The sequence below is a fragment of the Thamnophis sirtalis genome, unplaced genomic scaffold, assembly GCF_051295495.1.
Source record: "Thamnophis sirtalis isolate CommonGarterSnake01/CBP01778 unplaced genomic scaffold, rThaSir2_p1.2 scaffold_6, whole genome shotgun sequence".
Lineage (NCBI taxonomy): Eukaryota > Metazoa > Chordata > Lepidosauria > Squamata > Natricidae > Thamnophis > Thamnophis sirtalis.
Window position 1 is genome coordinate 130,001 of NW_028261386.1, and position 20,927 is coordinate 150,927.

Genomic DNA, 20,927 nt, shown 5'->3' on the forward strand with positions numbered 1-20,927 from the left:
GTGAGACTTGAACCACCGAACTGCAGAACTGCAGTCAGCTGAAGTAGCCTGCAGTGCTGCATTTAACCACTGCGCCACCTCGGCTGAAACGGTATAGGGTTTCCTGCCTAGGCAGGGGGTTGGACTAGAAGACCTCCAAGGTCCCTTCCAACTCTGCTATTCTATTCCATTCCATTCCATTCTATTGATTGGTGAATAAATGGATCAGATACTGTATTTGGCTGGGTTTTCCTTGGCCTTGTGTTAGATGTGACTTTCTTCATTTGAGCCTGTTTTTTCACATTTATTTGGTCCTTCACAAACCTTCTTTTATTGGTGTTTTGCAGGAGGCCTCGTCTTCTCCCAACACTCTGCGGCTCTGCCCACTCTCCTTTGGCGAAGGGGTGGCATTTGATCCGTTGCCACCCAAGGATGTAAGGTAGCTCCTTTATCTTTATATTGTTTTGGCAACAGAAGCAGCATCAAGGTTGAGAAAGAAATGACGGAAGGACCATTGAATGGGGCCAAAGTTTAAGACCGGTGGACTTCCACTCCCAGAATTCCCCAGCCAGCAGGCTTTAAGAAAGGTGGACTTCTACTCCCAGAATTCCCCAGCCAGCAAGCTTTAAGAAAGATGGACTTCCACTCCCAGAATTCCCCAGCCAGCAGGCTTTAAGAAAGATGGACTTCCACTCCCAGAATTCCCCAGCCAGCAAGCTTTAAGAAAGGTGGACTTCCACTCCCAGAATTCCCCAGCCAGCAAGCTTTAAGAAAGATGGACTTCCACTCCTAGAATTCCCCAGCCAGCAGGCTTTAAGAAAGGTGGACTTCCACTCCTAGAATTCCCCAGCCAGCAGGCTTTAAGAAAGATGGACTTCCACTCCCAGAATTCCCCAGCCAGCAGGCTTTAAGAAAGGTGGACTTCCACTCCCAGAATTCCCCAGCCAGCAGGCTTTAAGAAAGATGGACTTCCACTCCCAGAATTCCCCAGCCAGCAAGCTTTAAGAAAGGTGGACTTCCACTCCCAGAATTCCCCAGCCAGCAGGCTTTAAGAAAGATGGACTTCCACTCCCAGAATTCCCCAGCCAGCAGGCTTTAAGAAAGATGGACTTCCACTCCCAGAATTCCCCAGCCAGCAGGCTTTAAGAAAGATGGACTTCCACTCCTAGAATTCCCCAACCAGCAAGCTTTAAGAAAGATGGACTTCCACTCCCAGAATTCCCCAGCCAGCAGGCTTTAAGAAAGGTGGACTTCCACTCCCAGAATTCCCCAGCCAGCAGGCTTTAAGAAAGGTGGACTTCCACTCCCAGAATTCCCCAGCCAGCAGGCTTTAAGAAAGATGGACTTCCACTCCCAGAATTCCCCAGCCAGCAGGCTTTAAGAAAGATGGACTTCCACTCCTAGAATTCCCCAACCAGCAAGCTTTAAGAAAGATGGACTTCCACTCCCAGAATTCCCCAGCCAGCAGGCTTTAAGAAAGGTGGACTTCCACTCCCAGAATTCCCCAGCCAGCAAGCTTTAAGAAAGATGGACTTCCACTCCCAGAATTCCCCAGCCAGCAGGCTTTAAGAAAGGTGGACTTCCACTCCCAGAATTCCCCAGCCAGCAAGCTTTAAGAAAGATGGACTTCCACTCCCAGAATTCCCCAGCCAGCAAGCTTTAAGAGGAGTGGACTTCCACTCCTAGATTTCCCCAACCAGCAAGCTTTAAGAGGGGAGGACTTCCACTCCCAGAATTCCCCAGCCAGCAGGCTTTAAGAACGATGGACGTCCACTCCCAGAATTCCCCAGCCAGCAGGCTTTAAGAAAGATGGACTTCCACTCCCAGAATTCCCCAGCCAGCAGGCTTTAAGAAAGGTGAACTTCCACTCCCAGAATTCCCCAGCCAGCAAGCTTTAAGAAAGGTGGACTTCCACTCCCAGAATTCCCCAGCCAGCAAGCTTTAAGAAAGATGGACTTCCACTCCCAGAATTCCCCAGCCAGCAGGCTTTAAGAAAGGTGGACTTCCACTCCCAGAATTCCCCAGCCAGCAAGCTTTAAGAAAGATGGACTTCCACTCCCAGAATTCCCCAGCCAGCAAGCTTTAAGAGGAGTGGACTTCCACTCCTAGAATTCCCCAACCAGCAAGCTTTAAGAGGGGAGGACTTCCACTCCCAGAATTCCCCAGCCAGCAAGCTTTAAGAAAGATGGACTTCCACTCCCAGAATTCCCCAGCCAGCAGGCTTTAAGAGGAGTAGATTTCCACTCCTAGAATTCCCCAGCCAGCAGGCTTTAAGAACGATGGACGTCCACTCCCAGAATTCCCCAGCCAGCAGGCTTTAAGAAAGATGGACTTCCACTCCCAGAATTCCCCAGCCAGCAAGCTTTAAGAGGAGTGGACTTCCACTCCCAGAATTCCCCAGCCAGCAGGCTTTAAGAGGAGTAGATTTCCACTCGTAGAATTCCCCAGCCAGCAGGCTTTAAGAAAGATGGACTTCAACTCCCAGAATTCCCCAGCCAGCAGGCTTTAAGAAAGGTGGACTTCAACTCCTAGAATTCCCCAGCCAGCAGGCTTTAAGAGGAGTAGATTTCCACTCCCAGAATCCCCCAGCCAGGAAGCTTTAAGAAAGATGGACTTCAACTCCCAGAATTCCCCAGCCAGCAGCTTTAAGAGGGGTGGACTTCCAGAATTCTCCAGCTAACATACTTTTAAAGTGGGTGGAGAACAATTTCAACCAAACATGGTACACAGATGACTTACTCTCAGGGGACAAATACCGTGGGGTTAAGACACTCCTAAAACACCTCGGTATGTGGGTTCTCTTAAGATAACAGCCCGTTGTCCCTTAAAACGGCTTCTACTGTACGGCTGTAAAATGGCTTCTGTTGTACAGCGCAGTGGAGTTGCCATGGTAGCGGCTTCACAGTACTCCACCAGGGGGTTCCCTCTGGTAAGGGGGAAAACCCAACATTATAAATTACATTTGGTCTGGACATTTTCCCCCTATAAATAAATACTCGGGCAACGCCGGGTTATCGGCTAGCGTGACCCGTCAAAACCGCGCTCGACTAAGCCGCGCCCGATTAAACCACGTCGCTGACGTCATCAACAGGGCGACAACAGCCAGCGCGGAGAAAGAAGGGCGCTTTAAATAGCGCTTTGAAAGCAAGCCAATTCAATTTAAGGTAAGGGTTAGGTTAAGGGTTAGGTTTAGGGTTAGGTTAAGGGTTAGGGTTAGGTTAAGGATTAGGTTAAGGGTTAGGATTAGGTTTAGGGTTAGGTTAAGGGTTAGGTTTAGGGTTAGCTTTAGGGTTAGGTTTAGGGTTAGCTTTAGGGTTAGGTTAAGGGTTAGGGTTAGGTTAAGGGTTAGGTTTAGGATTAGGTTTAGGGTTAGGTTAAGGGTTAGGTTTAGGGTTAGGTTAAGGGTTAGGTTAAGGGTTAGGTTTAGGGGGGTTAGGTTTAGGTTTAGGGTTTACAGCGTGCTTCTGTCTCCGCGCTGTTGTCGCCCTGTTGATGACGTCAGCTACGTGGTTTAGTCGGACGCGGTTTAGTCGAGCGCGGTTTTGTGGTGGAACCATCAGCTAGTAGATATTAAAACCAGGTTCCTTCTCTAGAAGAAACAGGACAGCTGTGAGAGTTAAACTTCTCCCTTGAAACCCTAAGCCGCTGGAGATGGGATCAGTTTCAAAGTCTTGCTTGCATGGAATTGCACAGAACGAATCTCCCATAATAGTCAGCTAAAACAATAGAAAAAAATGTGATAAAAAGACACAATAGAAAACTTCAAATACAGGTCGTCCTCGACTTACAACCCCAATTGAGCCCAAGATTTCGGTGGCTAAGTGAGACAGCTATAAAAATGAGGTTTTGCCCCATTTTACAACCTTTCTTGCCCCAGTTGTTAAGTGAATCACTGCAGTTAGTCGCGGGGACTGTTTAAGTGGATCTGGCTTCCTCCGTTCACTTTCCTCGTCGGAAGGTTGCAAAAGGGGATCACATGACCACCCTGGGACACCGCAACCGTCATAAGTACAAGTCAGTTGCCAAGCGTCGATTTTGATCACGTGAGGAGACTAGGGAGGTGCTGCAAAAGTTGTAAGGGCCAAAAAAGGTCGCAAGTCACATTTTTTTCACCGCTGTTGTAACTTTGAACAGTCGTTAAATGTGTTGCTGTAAGTCAAGGACTACCTTACCTCTAACTACGGATAGTCCTTGACTTACGACGGTTCATTTAGTGACCATTCAAAATTACAAGGGCACTGGAGAAAAAGTTTTTCACTACTTCAGTCCATCGCGCCGTCCCTGTGATCACAATTCAGATGCTTGGCAATTGACTCGTACATATGACGGTTGCAGTTTTCCTGGGGTCATGCGATCCCCTTTCGCGACCTTCTGACCAGCAAAGCCAGCGGGGAAGACAGATTCGCTTAACAACCATCTTAACAATGGCACTGATTCGCTTAACAACTGCAGCAAGAAAGATCCTAAGATGGGGCAACGCTCACTTCACAAATGTCTCATTTAGCAACGGAAATTTGGGGCTCAATTGTGGTTTTAAGGAAGTGGTGCGGTGGCCTAGAGGTGGAGCTCTCGCCTCACAATCAGGAGGCGGTGAGTTCGATCCTAGGTAGAGGCAGATATTTCTCTCTCTGGGCCCCATGAGAATATATCTGCTGAACAAAACTCCGCCCTGGGGACGAGAAAGGCATCCGGCCAGGAAACACTCTGCTAGCTCCATTCAGTTGCTCAGATTCCATACTGCAAGGGATTATGGGAAAATGATGTTAATCTGTATTCATTTTTTTTCTTGACCAGATACACCTCCTCGGTCAAGTATGACTCCGAAAAACATTTCATTAATAATGTTTACATGCCAGTCCGGCTTGGCGTGTCGTCTTGCAGCCAAACCATCATCTGTGTTCCCCACAGCACGTGGCGCAGTTACAAAGCCGAGGTGCAATTCCACCTTTGCAACCGACCCGGGAATTTCACAAGCACCACCATTGTGTACCCAAAGAATACCAAGACTGTCTACACCACTACCCTGGATTACAATTGCAAAAAATTCAACCGGAAATTCTTGTCTAGCGTGGAGTTGGAATCGTCTGAGACGCAGCCAGAAAGCTGTTGACTTCCAATTCTCTTTTGTTGAAACTCAAGTGGCTTCTACACAGCTATCTTTTTCACACTCAAAAGCTAAAAAAAATAACGTCGGAATGACCTGTTGGACATCCGCACCCTAATGGATTCAACAGGCAAGAGGAATAAGGAAGGGAGAGCTAAGAGCATCCATCAGTGGTTACTTTGCTTCCTGCTATTTGTTACAGCCCCCCCCCCCCCCCCACTGAGTTTTAAAATAAAATTAAGTCTCTAATCCAGTGTTTCTCAACCTTGGCAACTTGAAGATGTCCAGACTTGAACTCCCAGAATTCTGGGAGTTGAAGTCCGGACATCTTCAAGTTGCCAAGGTTGAGAAACACTGCTCTAATCTCTAAAAAAAAAATAATTATCACATTTTCCTCCCTTCATCCATGTTCTTACTTCTTGTCTTGTCGAGTTCAACAGGAAAAAAAAAAATCTGGATGGTTGATTGCAAGTGGCCGCAAAGCCGTTAAGCCGCCATTCCTATGAAAGGTCCTGCTGATAGCTCATAGCAGGAGGAAGAACGTTTCCATGAATGGGAAAATGGGAGAAGAGAAGAGATGGCATTTCAGAGCCTTTGGAAGAGAAAGCACCGCTTTTATATAGATTTTCAAATACACCTCGAATAACGCCAGGAATAAATCCGCTTTCACCCGCCACTGATGTGGTGGAATGGAAAATAAAAAAAAATAAAAATCAAGAGCTGCTTTAAACCAGTGTGGAATCCTTGTGTAAATCTCAAGTTTCACCCAGGGTCATATTAAAAGTCGGTTCCTTTTTGCTTAAAAGTTCTCGTACTTCATTTTTTCTTTTATGTATAAAAATAGCAATTCCCCCCCTCTCTCTTTTCCTTTTTTTTTGCTTTCCTTTAAAAAAAAAAACCTTTCTTGATGTTTTCTTATACGGGGTGAAAATCAGGATCTGTTTTTTTTAAGAGGGAACTTTTCTTAAATATATTTAAATAACTTAATTTTCCTCTTATTTAAAGTAAGAACATTTAAGGGATTGTGGAAACTGTATGGTTTTCCTGATTTGGAGAATTTAAAAAACAAAACTGTTTTTTTAATCTCACCTTTTAAAGCCATTGCGGATTTTTAAGGCTAAATTCAGCATTTCCTTTGTTAAGTTAAAGTAGTGTTTTTTCAAACATGGCCATTTTAAAATGGGTGGGCTTCAACTCCCAGAATTCCCTAGCCAGCACGGCTGGCTGGGGGAATTCTGGGAGTTGAAGTCCACCCATTTTATCGTTCCCAACTTTGAAAAACATAGAGCTAAAGTATAATATATAGATTTTGCTGGAACAGTTCCTAATTTTAGATTGATGTAGAATTTTTGTAAAAAATAACCTGTTATTCTATTCGGGATGTTTGAAGAATTCTGAATGCCTCCAGAGAGTTGTGTGAAATGATTTTACATTTAAAGAAAAAGACAAATGAGATATTATAGATTTACTTTAACCAATATAACTTATTTGCTATAAAATTACCTCTTTCCCCCGTGACTGGAATGCCTCGAGCAATTTCAACCAAACTTGGTACACAGATGACTTAACCTCTGGAAAAAATACTGTGGGGGTAAGTCACCCCTAAAACCCCTCGGTGTGTGTGTTCTGTTAAGATACAGTCTGTTGTGCCTTAGAATGGCTTCTACTGTACTGTCGTAAATGGCTTCTACTGAACAGCGCAGTGGAGTTGCCATGGTAACGGCTTCACAGTACTCCACAAGGGGTCTCCCTCTGGTAAGGGGGAAAACCCAACATTATAAATTACGTTTGGTCCGGACATTTCCCCCTCCCTATAAATAAATACTCAGGCAATGTCATGTTATCAGCTAGTTTGCTATAAAATTACCTCTCCGCTCTTTCCCCGTGACTTTTGCTAGTTCTGTTTGTAATGATCGAACAAAAGCATTTTGTTTTCAGGTCTTTTAATAATTAATTCCAAGCCATGAGACAATGAAATGCTACAGCTTCACTTTTGATAGGAAAATTTAATTTATCATGGGATAAATTAAACAGTCAAGGAAAAAGTAGGTAGTTTTGTGCATTTGTGGGAATTAGCCATTAATTTTGAGAAAGGGACAGCTGCAAACTGTTTCCAAGGATAAAAGTTTTTAACATCTGAAGCGATTTTTTACATTCTTGAGTGCGGATTAAAAGTAATGTGCGCTTTATTGTTTTCCAGCTGTTTTCCTGTGTGAAACAAGTTGTGGTTTTAGGATCAATACAAAATGCGAGGGGGGAAAAAATCAGCAAAAGGTTGAAAAGAGATATTTACTTTTGTGCATTCAGGATGGATAATCTCTAACCACAAAATGCAAGAACAATTCGGCAAAGCTTGAGGAACCAATATTTACTTTTGTGTATTCAGGGTCAACAATCTCTCAACACAGAATGAGAGAAAAATTCAGCAAAGATTAAAAAAAACCAAATATTTGCTTTTGTGTTTTCAGGGTGAATAATCCCTAATTACAAAATGGGGATAAAATTCAGGCACGGTTCAGAAACAAATATTTCCTTTTGCCTAGGCGGTCGCGTAACAATAAATTAAGGTTAGGTTAATCATAGTTTGTAAGAGAAGCCACAGTGGGTGCATTCTTACAGCATGCTGGGCTGTAAGCCATGGTTTACTTTAGACAACTTTGGTGAATCCAGAAAATATTCCGTGAAAGTGGTAGTTACACATTCGAAGAAAATTGAAAAAAAAAAAACAACATCCCAGCTCAAACATATTTAATGGATGGAACACAAATAATCTAAAATGTTGAGTGGAACCCAATGCTCTTAGCTTTACATTGAGAAAGTTTTTTTAAAGTGATAATAAAGAACGGAGAAGTTCTTTATAAATAATAATAATAAATAAATAACAAAGAAGTATATTTGTGTTAGGTCTGATTCGATTTTGGTGGAGAAGAGCTGTGTTCATTTATGACAACATTTTTCAATTTTGGCGACCTTAAAATGGGTGGACTTCAACTCCCAGAATTCCCCAGCCGACTAGGGGGATTCTGGGAGTTGAACAGAAGTGGACACCCCGTGCGCAAGCAAAGCACATGTGCAGAAGACACATGTGCAATGGCGAGCATGCATGCGCACAGTTGCAAACCGGTGATAAACCTAACTGAAGTTGAAGCCCACCCTTAGTTAAAATGTCCAAGTTGGAAAAATGCTAATTTGTAGTGGCCCCAAAAATATATATATATCAGGAATTAATAGGACCTGTTTTGCCCCAATTTTTTTTATTAAAAGCTTTATGGACATTTTAAGAAAAATCACACTATTTTTAAACAAAACTTGGAAAAAATATCTACTTTTTAAGTCAAATTTGTTAGGACTCTCGATTTTTCACTCGCGGGGAGAGGATTTAGAGCGAGTTGCTTGTTAGAACGGATTTATTTTTGTTTTATTATTTTTTTTGCTGGATAGGAAACTTGAGAAGTAAAGAAAGAAGAAGAAGGGGGGGAGAAAGCACATTATAGGGGAGAGCGCATTCCTTCATGGCAAACACTCCATTTCTCCAGGCAGCTTCCCTGAAATAGCCTCTGGCTTGAAAAGAGAAACCCACTTTTGGAAGTCCCAAACCCAGGACAGGGTGCAAATAAATTATGAGATCTCAGCCATCACGTGCGGTTTCAACTTTGCCAAAGAGGGAGGGAAAATAATAGACTTATTATTCTTTGAAAAGTTAAGTGTTCCTGAAAGAAACATGTTAGGGAAACCGCCGTGGGCTGTTGAAAGCCAGCCAGAACTTTTAAAAGTTGCTCCGAATTGCTGACACCAGCGATATTTCAAGCCAACAACAGGCCTGGATTATTATTATTATAGCAGTGGACTTATATACCGCTTCATAGGCCTTTCAGGCCTCTCTAAGCGGTTTTACAGAGAGTCAGCATATTGCCCCCAACAACAATCTGGGTCCTCATTTTACCCACCTCGGAAGGATGGAAGGCTGAGTCAACCCTGAGCCGGTGAGATTTGAACCGCTGACCTGCTGATCTAGCAGTAGCCTGCAGTGCTGCATTTAACCACTGCGCCACCTTGGCTCTTATTATTTTTTTTTAAATGTGGCAGGAGAAAGGAATTCCTTAAATTTGTGAAAGGACCTGTTTTGAGATCCGCCAGCTATTGCCTCGGCCGGCTCGAGTTTTAAATGAGGAATATTTTAGCAGGGTACGGTGCGTTCCTTGGAAGAAATACAACTCAAGATCGCTGGCAAGGTTTTCATTTTTTAAAAAAAATTTAATTTTAAAAAAAGCTGTAAAACAATCCGAGGATGGCAAAATTAAAAATAACAAGTTTGTGATGCTCCTGCGGGTGGTTTATTTTCACGGCGCCAAAAAAAGGAGCTTTCTGCTTTCTTTTTAAAATTCAGAATAGAGAAGTGCTGGAAGGGACCTTGGAGGTCTTCTAGCCCAGCCCGCCTGCTCTAGCAGGAGACCCTTATGCCAGGGGTGTCCAAACTTGGGAACTTTAAGACTTGTGGACTTCAACTCCCAGAATTCCCCAGGGGAATGCTGGCTGGGGAATTCTGGGAGAATTCCCCAGGGGAATTCTGGGAGTTGAAGTCCACAAGTCTTAAAAGTTCCCAAGTTTGGACAGCCTTGCCCTATGCCAGTGATGGCTAATCTTTTTCTAAACGTGTGTTAGGTAAGTTCCCTGTTGGGAGAGCGAGTGCGTTCAGAGAGAGAGTTGTGTTGGAGAACACACAAACCAGCATACAGAGACACTGCAGTTTAAATAGGCTTTTACTTTCGTGGAAATAGAGGTATCAGAGTCCATCAAACAGTCCAAGTCATACACAGATAAGTCAGTAAGTCATCAACGTCTTTCAGTTAAGGGATAATCCAAATAACATAGTCCAGTATCATATAAGCAGTTCAGAACTCAAAGTTCTGCTAGCAGTTGCAAAACTTACAATAGCTCACGGCACTTTCTAACAGCCAGCTTCCAAAACACTCAGATCAGATCAGCCCAGCACCTAACAAACAGAGATCTAACAGTCGTTCTGGCTCCCTCTTATGGCTGATTGAGGAAAAACAGCAACAGCGAATGCTGGCTGGGGAAATTCTGGGAGTTGAAGTCCAGACATCTTCAAGTTGCCAAGGTTGAGAAACACTGCTCTAGGACTTTCATTAATTGGTTGCTCTTCTCTGAATTATTGGTAATCCTCGACTTACGAACATCGTTTACCGACAAAAGCTCAAAGTTGCCACAGCCCTGAAAAATGGCCAATTCTCACACTTAAGATGAAATATTCTTAGGGTACCCTGAACAAACTTCTCAATGGATTTATATTTAAGACGGCGGTAGCATCCCAGCACTACTTGATCAATTATCTGTGACTTTTCCAGCCGACAATGGGGTGAAATGGATTCACCTGGTTCACTTAACAACTGCAGTGATTTCCTTAACACCTGCGGTGATAAAAGTCGTAAAATTGGGCACAGCTTACTCAATAACCAGTTAGCAATGGAAATTCTTCGTAAGTTGAGGACTGGCTACATATCCTGAAGAGGTCCAACTGAAAACTGCCATAAGTCAACTTTAAGAAATTATGCTGACGGCAGGTTTGGGTGGGACTTTATTATTATTATTATTATTTTTAAAAACTTGTTTTAAAGTGGGTCAAGGAATAAAGATTCCCCTCGCAGATATGTGCTAGTCGTTCCCGACTCTAGGGGGCGGTGCTCATCTCCGTTTCAAAGCCGAAGAGCCAGCGCTGTCCGAAGACGTCTCCGTGGTCATGTGGCCGGCATGACTAAATGTCGAAAGCGTATGGAACGCTGTTCCCTTCCCACCAAAGGTGGTTCCGAGGTGGCGCAGTGGTTAGGGTGCAGTACTGCAGGCCACTTCAGCTGTTATCTGCAGTTCAGCGGTTCTAATCTCACCGGCTCAAGGTCGACTCAGCCTTCCATCCTTCTGAGGTGCGTGAAATGAGGACCCAGACTGTGGGGGCGATATGCTGACTCTGTAAACCACTTAGAGAGGGCTGAAAGCCCTATGAAGCGGTATATAAGTCTAACTGCTATTGCTATTGCTATTCCTATTTTTTCTACTTGCATTTTTTAACACGCTTTCGGACTGCTAGGTTGGCAGAAGCTGGGACAAGTCACGGGAGCTCACTCCGTTATGCAACGCTAGGGAGTCGAACCGCCGCACTGCCGACCTTCCCGATCGATAAGCTCAGCATCTTAGCGACTAAGCCTTTGGACCAAGGAATACTTTAGCCATAAAAAGGAGATAGGATCGGTTTTGCTTTTCATGTTAAGAACTGTTGCATTCTTGGCCACCAAATTTTGCATTTTATTGGGCTGTTTCCCCATGTTAAAATTCTTCGCCGTGATATTTTGCCCTGCAAAATTGTTCTTTTTTTTAAAATAGGAATTTTGGGGGTTTTTTTTAACGTGCCTAGGGATCATAAATTGTCTGAAAGGGCCCTTAGATCCTGGAGGAAAAAAAAATTTCCTGCATGAACATTTGACATTTTGTAACAACAGTCTTCCGTGGCCTCCTGGTGTGCATTTTGCATACACAAAGGCACACCTGGCGAGGTTTTTCACAATCTGGCATTTTCCCAGCGCGAATTTCCCTAAAGACAGCATCAGTTTTCATAGGATACAGAGTAGATTCCCCCCCCCCATACATCTGTTTTGCAATATTACTCTGGAGTAAGTGTGCTCTCTGCCCTCTTTTAAGTTGCAATACTCAAAGAGTTCATTTATAAAAGCTTTGTATTAAATCCTTGGGTGATGTTGTTTAAGAAAAAAGTCTTGCTCTGGTGTCATTTTCAACACGAACGCTTTGAAATAACTGCACATTTTTAAAGGGAGGTTTCAAACGTGCCATTTAAAGTTTGTCACAGGCCAAAAGATTAATTTGCTTTTGAAATCCCTCTGGTTTCACGTCATAATATATATAGATAGATAGATAGATAGATAGATAGATAGATAGATAGATAGATAGATAGATAGATAGATAGATAGATAGATAGATATAGATATAGATATAGATATAGATATAGATATAGATATAGATATAGATAATCAATTTCATATATACATTCACAATTATATGATCTCATAACTGTTATCAATAATATGTATTTATAACAATTTTTCCCTACTGTTGACAATATACTTGAAGATTGCTTTTTTATCATCCCATAGATCCATCTTATCTTACAACGGTCCTACTTCTTCTTCCCTCCCTCCCTCTTTCCTTCCCTCGTTTCTTCTCTCCTACTCCCCTTCCTTCCCTCCCTCCTTCCCCTTCCCTCCTTCTCTCCTTTCCCCCTTCCTTTCCTCCTTCCTTCCCCCCTTCCTTCTCTCCTACATTCCCTCCTTCCTTCCCTCCTTTCTTCTCTACTTCTCTCCTATCTTCCCTCCCTCCTTCCCTTTCTTCTCTCCTTCCTTCCCTCCTTTCTTCTCTACTTCTCTCCTATCTTCCCTCCCTCCTTCCCTTTCTTCTCTCCTTCCTTCCCTCCTTCCTTCCCTCCTTGCTTCCCTCCCTCCTTCCTACCCCCCTTTCTTCTCTTTCTTCTCTCCTTCCTTCCTCCTCTCCTTTCCCTTCTCTCCTTCCCCTTCCTCCCCTTTACCCTTCCCCTCTTCTTCCCATTCCTCCCCTCTTTCCTACTCTTACATTCCCTCCCATTCACGTCATAATAAATTCTCGGAAGAAGATAAGCCTGAACGGTGCTGTCGTTGTATGATGGTGGTGGGTTAAATTGCTTCGCAACTTTCTCAACTTTTAAGATGTGTGGACTTCAACTCCCAGAATTCCCCTGGCAGCAGCGGGGGGGGGGATGGGATCCACTTACTTTCCCTACCGGTTCACCAATGTGAGTGTGCGCCCTAGTAGTGGGTTTCGGCTCCCGTTGCAACCGCTACGCTGCAACGGGAGCCAGGCGTGCACCACGGGCATGCGCACTGAGCGCGCATGTGCACTCGCCTGCGACGCTGCAGCTGCTCGGCGGAAGGTCGCGCAGGCGCCGTACGCCACATGTGCGTGCACAGATGACCTGCTTCCTTCAAATACAGGTAAGGAACGAGGGCGGGTGGGCGGGCCCTAAAAAGCACCGTTCCGGTACGGTGGCTGCTGCTTCCGACAGGCACCGGTACGTGCGTACCAGGGCGTACCGCCTGCAACCCACCGCTGGTGCACGCACTCTCTCGCGCTTCGCTTGCAAGCGCCATGTTAGCCTTCCGTGCATGCCCTTTGGCTAAAGGAAAGAGTAGGCCATGTGGGGATAGGAAATGGGTTGAAGCACATAAGGCTAATCCTAAATACCTGTGTGAAACCACCCTCACACGGGCCCACGGTAACCCAAATGTGGAAGCCTTGTGCAGGATCCACTAGCTGCTCAGGATGGGATTGTGTTTGTGGTTATACGGGGGGGAGGATAAAGGGGTGTCCATATATAACCTCATTCCGGAAGGGGAGTGGTAACATCATACACCTTGAAGTTGCCCGATCTCTCCCTTCTATGATAACCTATAGTTTTGGACAGGGGTTAGACCCATACACTTACATCACTATGAAATAGCAGTAGCAGTTCGACTTATATACCGCTTCATAGGGCTTTCAGCCCTCTCTAAGCGGTTTACAGAGTCAGCATGTTGCCCCCAACAACAATCCGGGTCCTCATTTCACCCACCTCGGAAGGATGGAAGGCTGAGTCAACCTTGAGCCGGTGAGATTAGAACCGCTGAACTGCAGATAACAGCTGAAGTGGTCAGCTGAAGTGGCCTGCAGTACTGCACCCTAACCACTGCGCCACCTCGGCTCCATGGTTTATAGGTAGTTCTTGACTTATAGCCATTTGTTTAGTGACCGTTCAAAGTTACGACGACACTGAAAAAAGCGAAATGCATGACACTTTTTCAGACTTACAGCTGTTGTAGTATCCCGTGGTCACAGGATCAAAGTTCTCAGCGACTGGTTCATATTTATGACGGCTGCAGTGTCCTTGGGTCATGTGATCTCCTTTGATGTAGCTCGCCAGTGGGGCTGGCAGCAGATTCGGACAGTGAGGAAATTGGGGAGGAACCTGGGACAGTCCTGGAGTCTTGGGGAGGCTCGGATGAGGGATCTGTGTCGGAGGCAGAGCGGGGGCCAGGGCCGTCTGACAGTTATCAGCTGCCTTCCAAGTCAGACATCAGTGAGGCAGAGGAACAGCAGGAGCCTGTTCCCAGTGTGCGCATGCGCAGAGTTGCCAGAGGAAGGGAAGAGCTAAAGAACAGGGGTCGACTTGGGAGTGAGGCCACAGGTGGAGGATGAATGGCCCTTCCCAGAGGAAATAAAAGAGGAGCGAAAGGGGAGTGGAGTTTGCAGGAGACAATGAGTTCGCTTCATTGTTTTGGGACTCTCTGAGGCTCCTTGCCAAGTTTTGCAGATCTCGACCTGGCAGCTCTCCAAGCCAGATAAGGTCTGTGATTATAAATCCTCCCTTGAAAGACTTTGCTGAGTGGGAATGAGCGGAATTCACAGTCAATTAATAAAAGGGTTTTTTGTCAGGACAAGGAGTTTGCTTCAGGCTCTTGGGAAGCCTCGGTCAGAACACCCTTTTGTGACCTACTGACAGGCCAAAACAATGGGGAGACCGGATTCTCTTAACCACATAACTAACTTAATAACTGCAATGATTCATTTAACAACAATGGCAAGAAGAGTCGTTAACATGGGGCAAAGCTGACCTAACAACTGTCTCGTTTAGCAATGGAAATTTTTGATTCAATTGTGGTCGTACGTTGAGGACTAACTCTGTAGGGAACATTTCCTATTAGGGGGAAAGAGAGTTTGAGAGAAACCTGTCCTTAGATGTGTTTATTCTTTCCCCAGGGCTACAGGTAATCCTCGAGTTACGACAGTTCATTTTAGTGACCATTCAAAGTCACGCTACTGAAAAAATCGACGTACGACCGTTTTTCACACGTTGCAGCATCAACGGTTTCACGTGATCAAAACTCAAGACGTCGGCAACCGACTCCTATTTATGACCGTTGCAGCGTCCTGAGGTGATGTAATCCGCTTTTGCAACCTTCTGACAAGCAACGTCGATGGGGAAGCCGGATTCACTTAACAACCGTGTGACTAATTTAACTGCGGCGATTCTCTTAACCACCGTGGCAAGATAGCTCGTCAAATGGGGCAAAACGCCACCACTGTCTTGCTTAGCAGCAGAAATTTTGGGCTCCGTTGTGGTCGTAAGTCGAGGATTACTGTATAGTCATTCCAAGAAGTATTTGCATTTTTTGGAAAAAAAAAGAAAAGAATGTACCCAAGCCGTTGGATCTTATCTTTTGCTCTATTAACGCAAATAAATCTGTTCGTTCAGGTCCTGCCAACCAGGAGACACCTGCGAAGAATATCCCTTTTGTGCGAATTTCACACGCTCCCTCTTCCTCCCCTCGCGTACAATTTATGCAAACATGGGCAGGTGCGACTGTCAAACAGTGTTTTATTCTCCAACATAGAATTTGCAAAAAAAAACCTGAAAAATACACCTGGATCATTGTGAGACCCACAGGCAAATATAATAATAATAACTCAGATCTCGCGCTTTGGCTGTTAAAAAAAAGTGCTCAAATCCGGGGCGTTTCACAGAATTCCCTGAGATTTACTGGGCGGTAATGCCGCCAGCTGCCTCTTTGGGGTTTTGCTGCCCTGTTTCGAATTTGGACGCTTTTTGTTTTTGGCGGCCATAAGAGAGGAGGATTTACTCTTGTGTAAAGAACGCTCTTTCTCCGCCTCCGGGACTTTGTCCAGATCAGGTAGCTGCTGGCATGGAAAAGGCGAATCCAACAGGGGGTTTTGCTGCAAGAATTCGCCGTAACGTTTTCTTCGGCTCAGCCGATAGTTGCACAGCCTCTCCTCTTCAGCTTTGGGGTCATCCAGAATGCCGTCCCAGCGAAGGCTCTCGTTGGGCAGGACGGTGTCTCCTGGGCTCGACACCGAAGTAGCCGATGAGCAGGCCGAGAGCGAGTTCCTGGTGGCTTTGCCTGGTCCTCGCTTGCTGTGACCTTCCAGCGGGGTCCCATCGCACTTCCAGCGCTGCAGCAGATCCAGAGGAAATATGGCAAAGATGGATTTTTTCTTGACTTGGCTGGAGTGCTTCTCTGTTTTTTTAAAAAAATGAAAATAAAAAATGATTCAGAGAAATTTTAAATTTTTACACGACAGGGGGTGTTCGACTTAAGACCCCAAGTGGGACCAAAATTTTTACTGCTAAGTAAGGTGGATGTTAAGTCAAACTTTCCCAATTTTACCTTTTTTGGCATGGCTGTTAAGCAAATCACTGTGCTACTTTTTTTGTTTTATTCGTTCAGAGTTTAATGTTATGTGTTTATAATATATAACTGTATCAGGGAATTGCACAATCGGTATCGAAATGGAGTCAGAGACACTGACATGAACTTGTAGTTTTATGTAAATAATCAAGCAAACAGGTGCATCCTGAGGTAAATCAACATAGCAGGAGAATCCTGAGGTAAATCAACAGAGTAGGAGTATCCTGAGGTAAATCAAGACAGCAGGAGCATCCTGAGGTAAATCAACACAGCAGGAGCATCCTGTGGTAAATCAACACAGCGGGAGCATCCTGAGATAAAGCCACACAGCAGGAGCATCCTGAGGTAAAGCCACACAGCAGGAGCAGCACAGAAGGAGCATCCTGAGGTAAATCAACACAGCAGGAGCATTCCTGAGGTAAATCATAGAGCACAAAAGGACACACAGAAGAAAAAATGTAGGGGGAAAGGGAACCTCCCCCTTCACAATCCACAGCAACCAATCACAGTGGAGATTGCCTCATGCAGGAGCCAACACTCTCCAATCTATCAACCACAACTGCGTGTGTTCCGGCTCACTGCCTAACCCCTTTGTTCCACCTACTAAATTTAAACACTGTTTTGCTTAGCAGTATAAATTTTAAGTTCAAGTTTAGGTGGTTGAGGAGTGGTTGAGGGTTCAATTATGGCTGTGGTTGAAATTGAGGAGTACCTGCATTTCTATGGCATCCATTTTCCTTACCACCTATGCCAACCATCAGTTTCCAGAGCTCATAGGAATCTCTCCGGACCGTTCGTTTCATCCCGAAGGGATGGATCTGTGAGCTTCCATGACAAATTTCCCTCAGTCCAGGATTAATGAAGTACTGGAAGTTCTTTACTTGCAGCCATTCGTTTAGTGACTGTTTGAAGTTACAATGGCGCTGAAAAAAACGACTTATGACCGTTTTACACAATCACAACTACTACACCCATAGTTACGTGATCAAAATTCAGACGCTTGGCAACTGACTTGTATTTATGACAGTTGCAGTGTCCCAGGGTGGTGCGATCTTCTGACAAACAAAGTCAACAGGGAAGCCGGATTCACTTAACAACCACGTTGCTCACTTAACAACTGCAGGGATTTATTTAACACCTCTGGCAAGAAAGGTCATAAAATGGAACAAAACTAACTTCAAAATTGCCTTGCTTAGCAATGGAAATGTTGGCCTCCACTGTGGTCATAAGTCAAGACCTACCTCTTCCCGCCATGCAACTCTGTGCAATCCTAGAGGTGGCTGAGATAAAAAACAGGATGGCTAATGGCTTCTTCAGAATAACAGGGTTGAAAGGGACCTGGGAGGTCTTCTAGTCCAACCCCCTGCTGAAGCAGGAAAACCTATACCAGTGATGGCTAACCTTTTTGTTGCCCGTGCTGAAACCCATAATGAAATGTGCATGCGACACCCCCTGGGGTCCCCCTGCGCATGCGTGCATGACCCACGTCTGCTCCCCCTGCCGTGTATGCATGTATGACCTCCTTCGTGTCCCGTTTTGGGCCTAGTAGGCATCTCTGCAGTCTCCTGGCACCAAAAATGGGCTGCGGGGGGGGAGGGGCACAGCCCTGTGCTCTCCCCGCCCGTGCATACCAGCGTGCCCCCATGCATGCACATGTGACCCCCCCTTCCCGCCCTGTGCATGCGCACACATCTCCTGCATATGCACATGTCACCTGCGTGTGCCCTGCCCTCTGCGCATGCACAGCAGGGACCCAAAAATCAGCTGACCGGTAGGAGGTGTGCGCGCATACGCAGTGGAGCTGAGGTGGGGAAACGGCTTGCGCGCCTAAAGAGAGGGCTCTGTGTGCCACTTGTGACACGCGTGCCAGAAGTTCGCCATTACAGCCCTATACCATCTCATACCGGTGGCTATGCAATCTTTTCTTAAAAGCCTCCAGTGTTGGAGCATTCACAACTTCGGGAAGCAAGTTGTTCCACTAGTTAATTTTTCTCACTGTTAGTATATTTCTCCTTAATTCCAGGTTGCTCCTCTCCTTGATTAGTTTCCATCCATTGCTTCTTGTCCTGCCTTCGTGTGCTTTGGAGAATAGGTGGGCCCCCTCTTCTTTGGGGCAGCCCCCTCAAATATTGGAAGACTGCTATAACGACCGAAACTCACCATGGCCTGGAACGGTTTTCTTCTTCTTCTTTTTCTTGTTGACTTTCTTCTTGCTGGGCGACTGGGGCAATTTTGCTGCCAGCTTGCCGCCTTTCGCTCCCTCCCCATCAGACATGGCATCCTGCCGGCCCGCCTCCATCCTTCCGGGAAACCGTTGTCGGTGGCTTGAGCCTGAACCCAAGACAAACAGCAGGACAGATGTGTGGTTATTTCCCTCTCTCCCAACTCTGGTGCCGCAGCCGCGCACTTTAAAGAAACGGGAGTGTCAAATCCCGTTAAGTTAAAACATGGCACAAGAACGGAATAACCGTGCGGGTTGTGTTGGCGAAGCAACCCCTAACCGCCAACTAGCTGACATTCTCCTGCTGCTATTATACAGGTAGTCCTTGACTTACAACAGTTCACTTAGTGACCATTCAAACTTACAACGGCACTGAAAAGTGACTTATGATGGTTTTCCACACTTACAACCATTGTAGCATCCCCAAGATCATGTGACCAAAATTCAGGCGCTTGGCAATTGGCCAGTACAGCCAGCGGCTATGCACAGCAGCTCTCTGGGGCCGAGGACCCATGGATGGGCGTTCCTCCCCACAGAGGCTGTACCTGGTCCCCAATATTATCCCCCTTTCGATGCTGGGTGAAGGCTTTGCAACTGCCCCATGCTTTATTTTATTTTTTTAATTGCATTTTAATTCAAATTAAAGTTTTAAAAGTTTTAGCTTTTAGGTGCCTGCCTTGAAGTGGCTAAGTTTGCCTAGTGTCTTTATTGGTTTTATATATATATATATATTTGGTTTTACTGGGTAGGTTTTAACTCAAATGGATTCCTTTAATTTTTCATTCTTTTTTCTATTTTTGTTCATTTTTTTCTTTTCTTCTTTCCCTCTTTCCATTTATCCCCTCCATGTGTCCCATTTTCCTGCCTGCCTTCCTCTTTTTCTCCTTCTTTTCCTTCCTTTTCTTCCTCCTTTCCACCTTCCCTTTTTTCTTTTCCTTCCTTCCCTTCTTCTCCCTCTCCCCCTCCCTTTCTTTTCCTTCCTTTTTTTCCTTCCCTTTTTCCTTCCTTCCCTTTCCTTCTTCTCAACCTCTCTCCTCCCTCCTTCCCTTTTCCTACCATCTTTCCTCTTGCTTCCTCCTTCCCTTTTCCTCCCTCCCTTCTTCTCTTTTCCTTCCTTTCCTTGCTTCCTCCTTGCTTTTTTCCTTTTTTCCCTTCCTTCCCTTCCCTTCTTCCCCCTCTCTTTAGAACATTTACAGGTAGTTATCTATCTATCTATCTATCTATCTATCTATCTATCTATCTATCTATCTATCTATCATCTATCTATCTATCTATCTATCTATCTATCTATCTATCTATCTATGATTTATCTATCTCTATCACCTATCTCCATCTTCCTCTATCTCTGCCTCATTCTGTCTTCCTTCCTTCCTTCCTTCCTTCCTCCCCTTCCTTCCACTGCCATCTTGCCACCAACAATATGGGTCCTCGTATTATATTAGTCATTAGTATTCATTTTAAATGCAATACAGCATTAATTAATTAATAATATTGCCAATAATAGTTTGTTACTTACATCTTAAAATTTAAATTTATTAAATACTTTACTTTCTTGTCATTGCACATATATACAGTATACACATACAACGAAATTCACATATATTCACGAATTCATAAATTCACAAAAATATTCATTTTTGCTATCAAATCTGTATTTTATTTATTGCTTTCTTTATTAATCCCTCATTATTGTATAACTTTTATTCATTGGTTCCTTTTTAATTACATTTTATTGATTACCTTTTTAATGTTAGGAGTTTATTACTTTTATTCATTGGTCCCTTCCTTTTTCATTACATTTTATTGATTACCTTTTTATTGATTATGAGTTTACTACTTTTATTCATTGATCCATTTTTCATTACATTTTATTGATTACCTTTATTATGAGTTTATTACTTTTATTCGTTGATCCCTTTTTAATTAGCTTTTTATTGATTAGTTTATTACTTTTATTCATTGATCCCTTTTTAATTACATTTTATTGATCACCTTTTTATTGATTAGTTTATTATTACTTTTATTCGTTGATCTCTTTTTAATTACCTTTTTATTGATTAGTTTATTACTTTTATTAATTGATCCCTTTTTAATTACATTTTATTGACCACCTTTTTATTGATTAGTTTATTATTACTTTTATTCGTTGATCTCTTTTTAATTACCTTTTTATTGATTAGTTTATTGCTTTTATTGATTGATCCGTTCTTAATTACATTTTATTGATCACCTTTTTATTGATTAGTTTATTGCTTTTATTCATTGATCCCTTTTTAATTGCCTTTCTATTGATTAGTTTATTACTTTTATTCATTGATTCGTT

The 20,927-nt window shown here is 44.1% G+C and overlaps 2 protein-coding genes across 2 annotated transcripts in view; one reads left to right on the plus strand and one right to left on the minus strand.

Moving 5' to 3' along the window:
* The window catches only part of RFLNB (refilin B), a 21,912-nt gene extending 16,617 nt beyond the window's left edge, over nucleotides 1-5,295 (plus strand). The window contains exons 2-3 of the mRNA XM_087717078.1: nucleotides 327-418; nucleotides 4,774-5,295. Coding sequence (XP_087573204.1) covers nucleotides 327-418; nucleotides 4,774-5,089 — 408 coding nt within the window. The 3' untranslated portion in view covers nucleotides 5,090-5,295. The remainder of the gene's footprint in view (nucleotides 1-326; nucleotides 419-4,773) is intronic.
* A 10,242-nt stretch (nucleotides 5,296-15,537) lies between these two features.
* LIAT1 (ligand of ATE1) lies at nucleotides 15,538-19,416 on the minus strand. Its single transcript, XM_014074288.2, has 2 exons — nucleotides 18,544-19,416; nucleotides 15,538-16,212 (listed from the first exon to the last, which is right to left on the minus strand). Exons 1-2 carry the CDS (start codon nucleotides 18,680-18,682, stop codon nucleotides 15,695-15,697), a joined length of 657 nt encoding a protein of 218 aa, XP_013929763.2. The 5' UTR covers nucleotides 18,683-19,416; the 3' UTR covers nucleotides 15,538-15,694.
* Nucleotides 19,417-20,927: the final 1,511 nt, after the last annotated feature.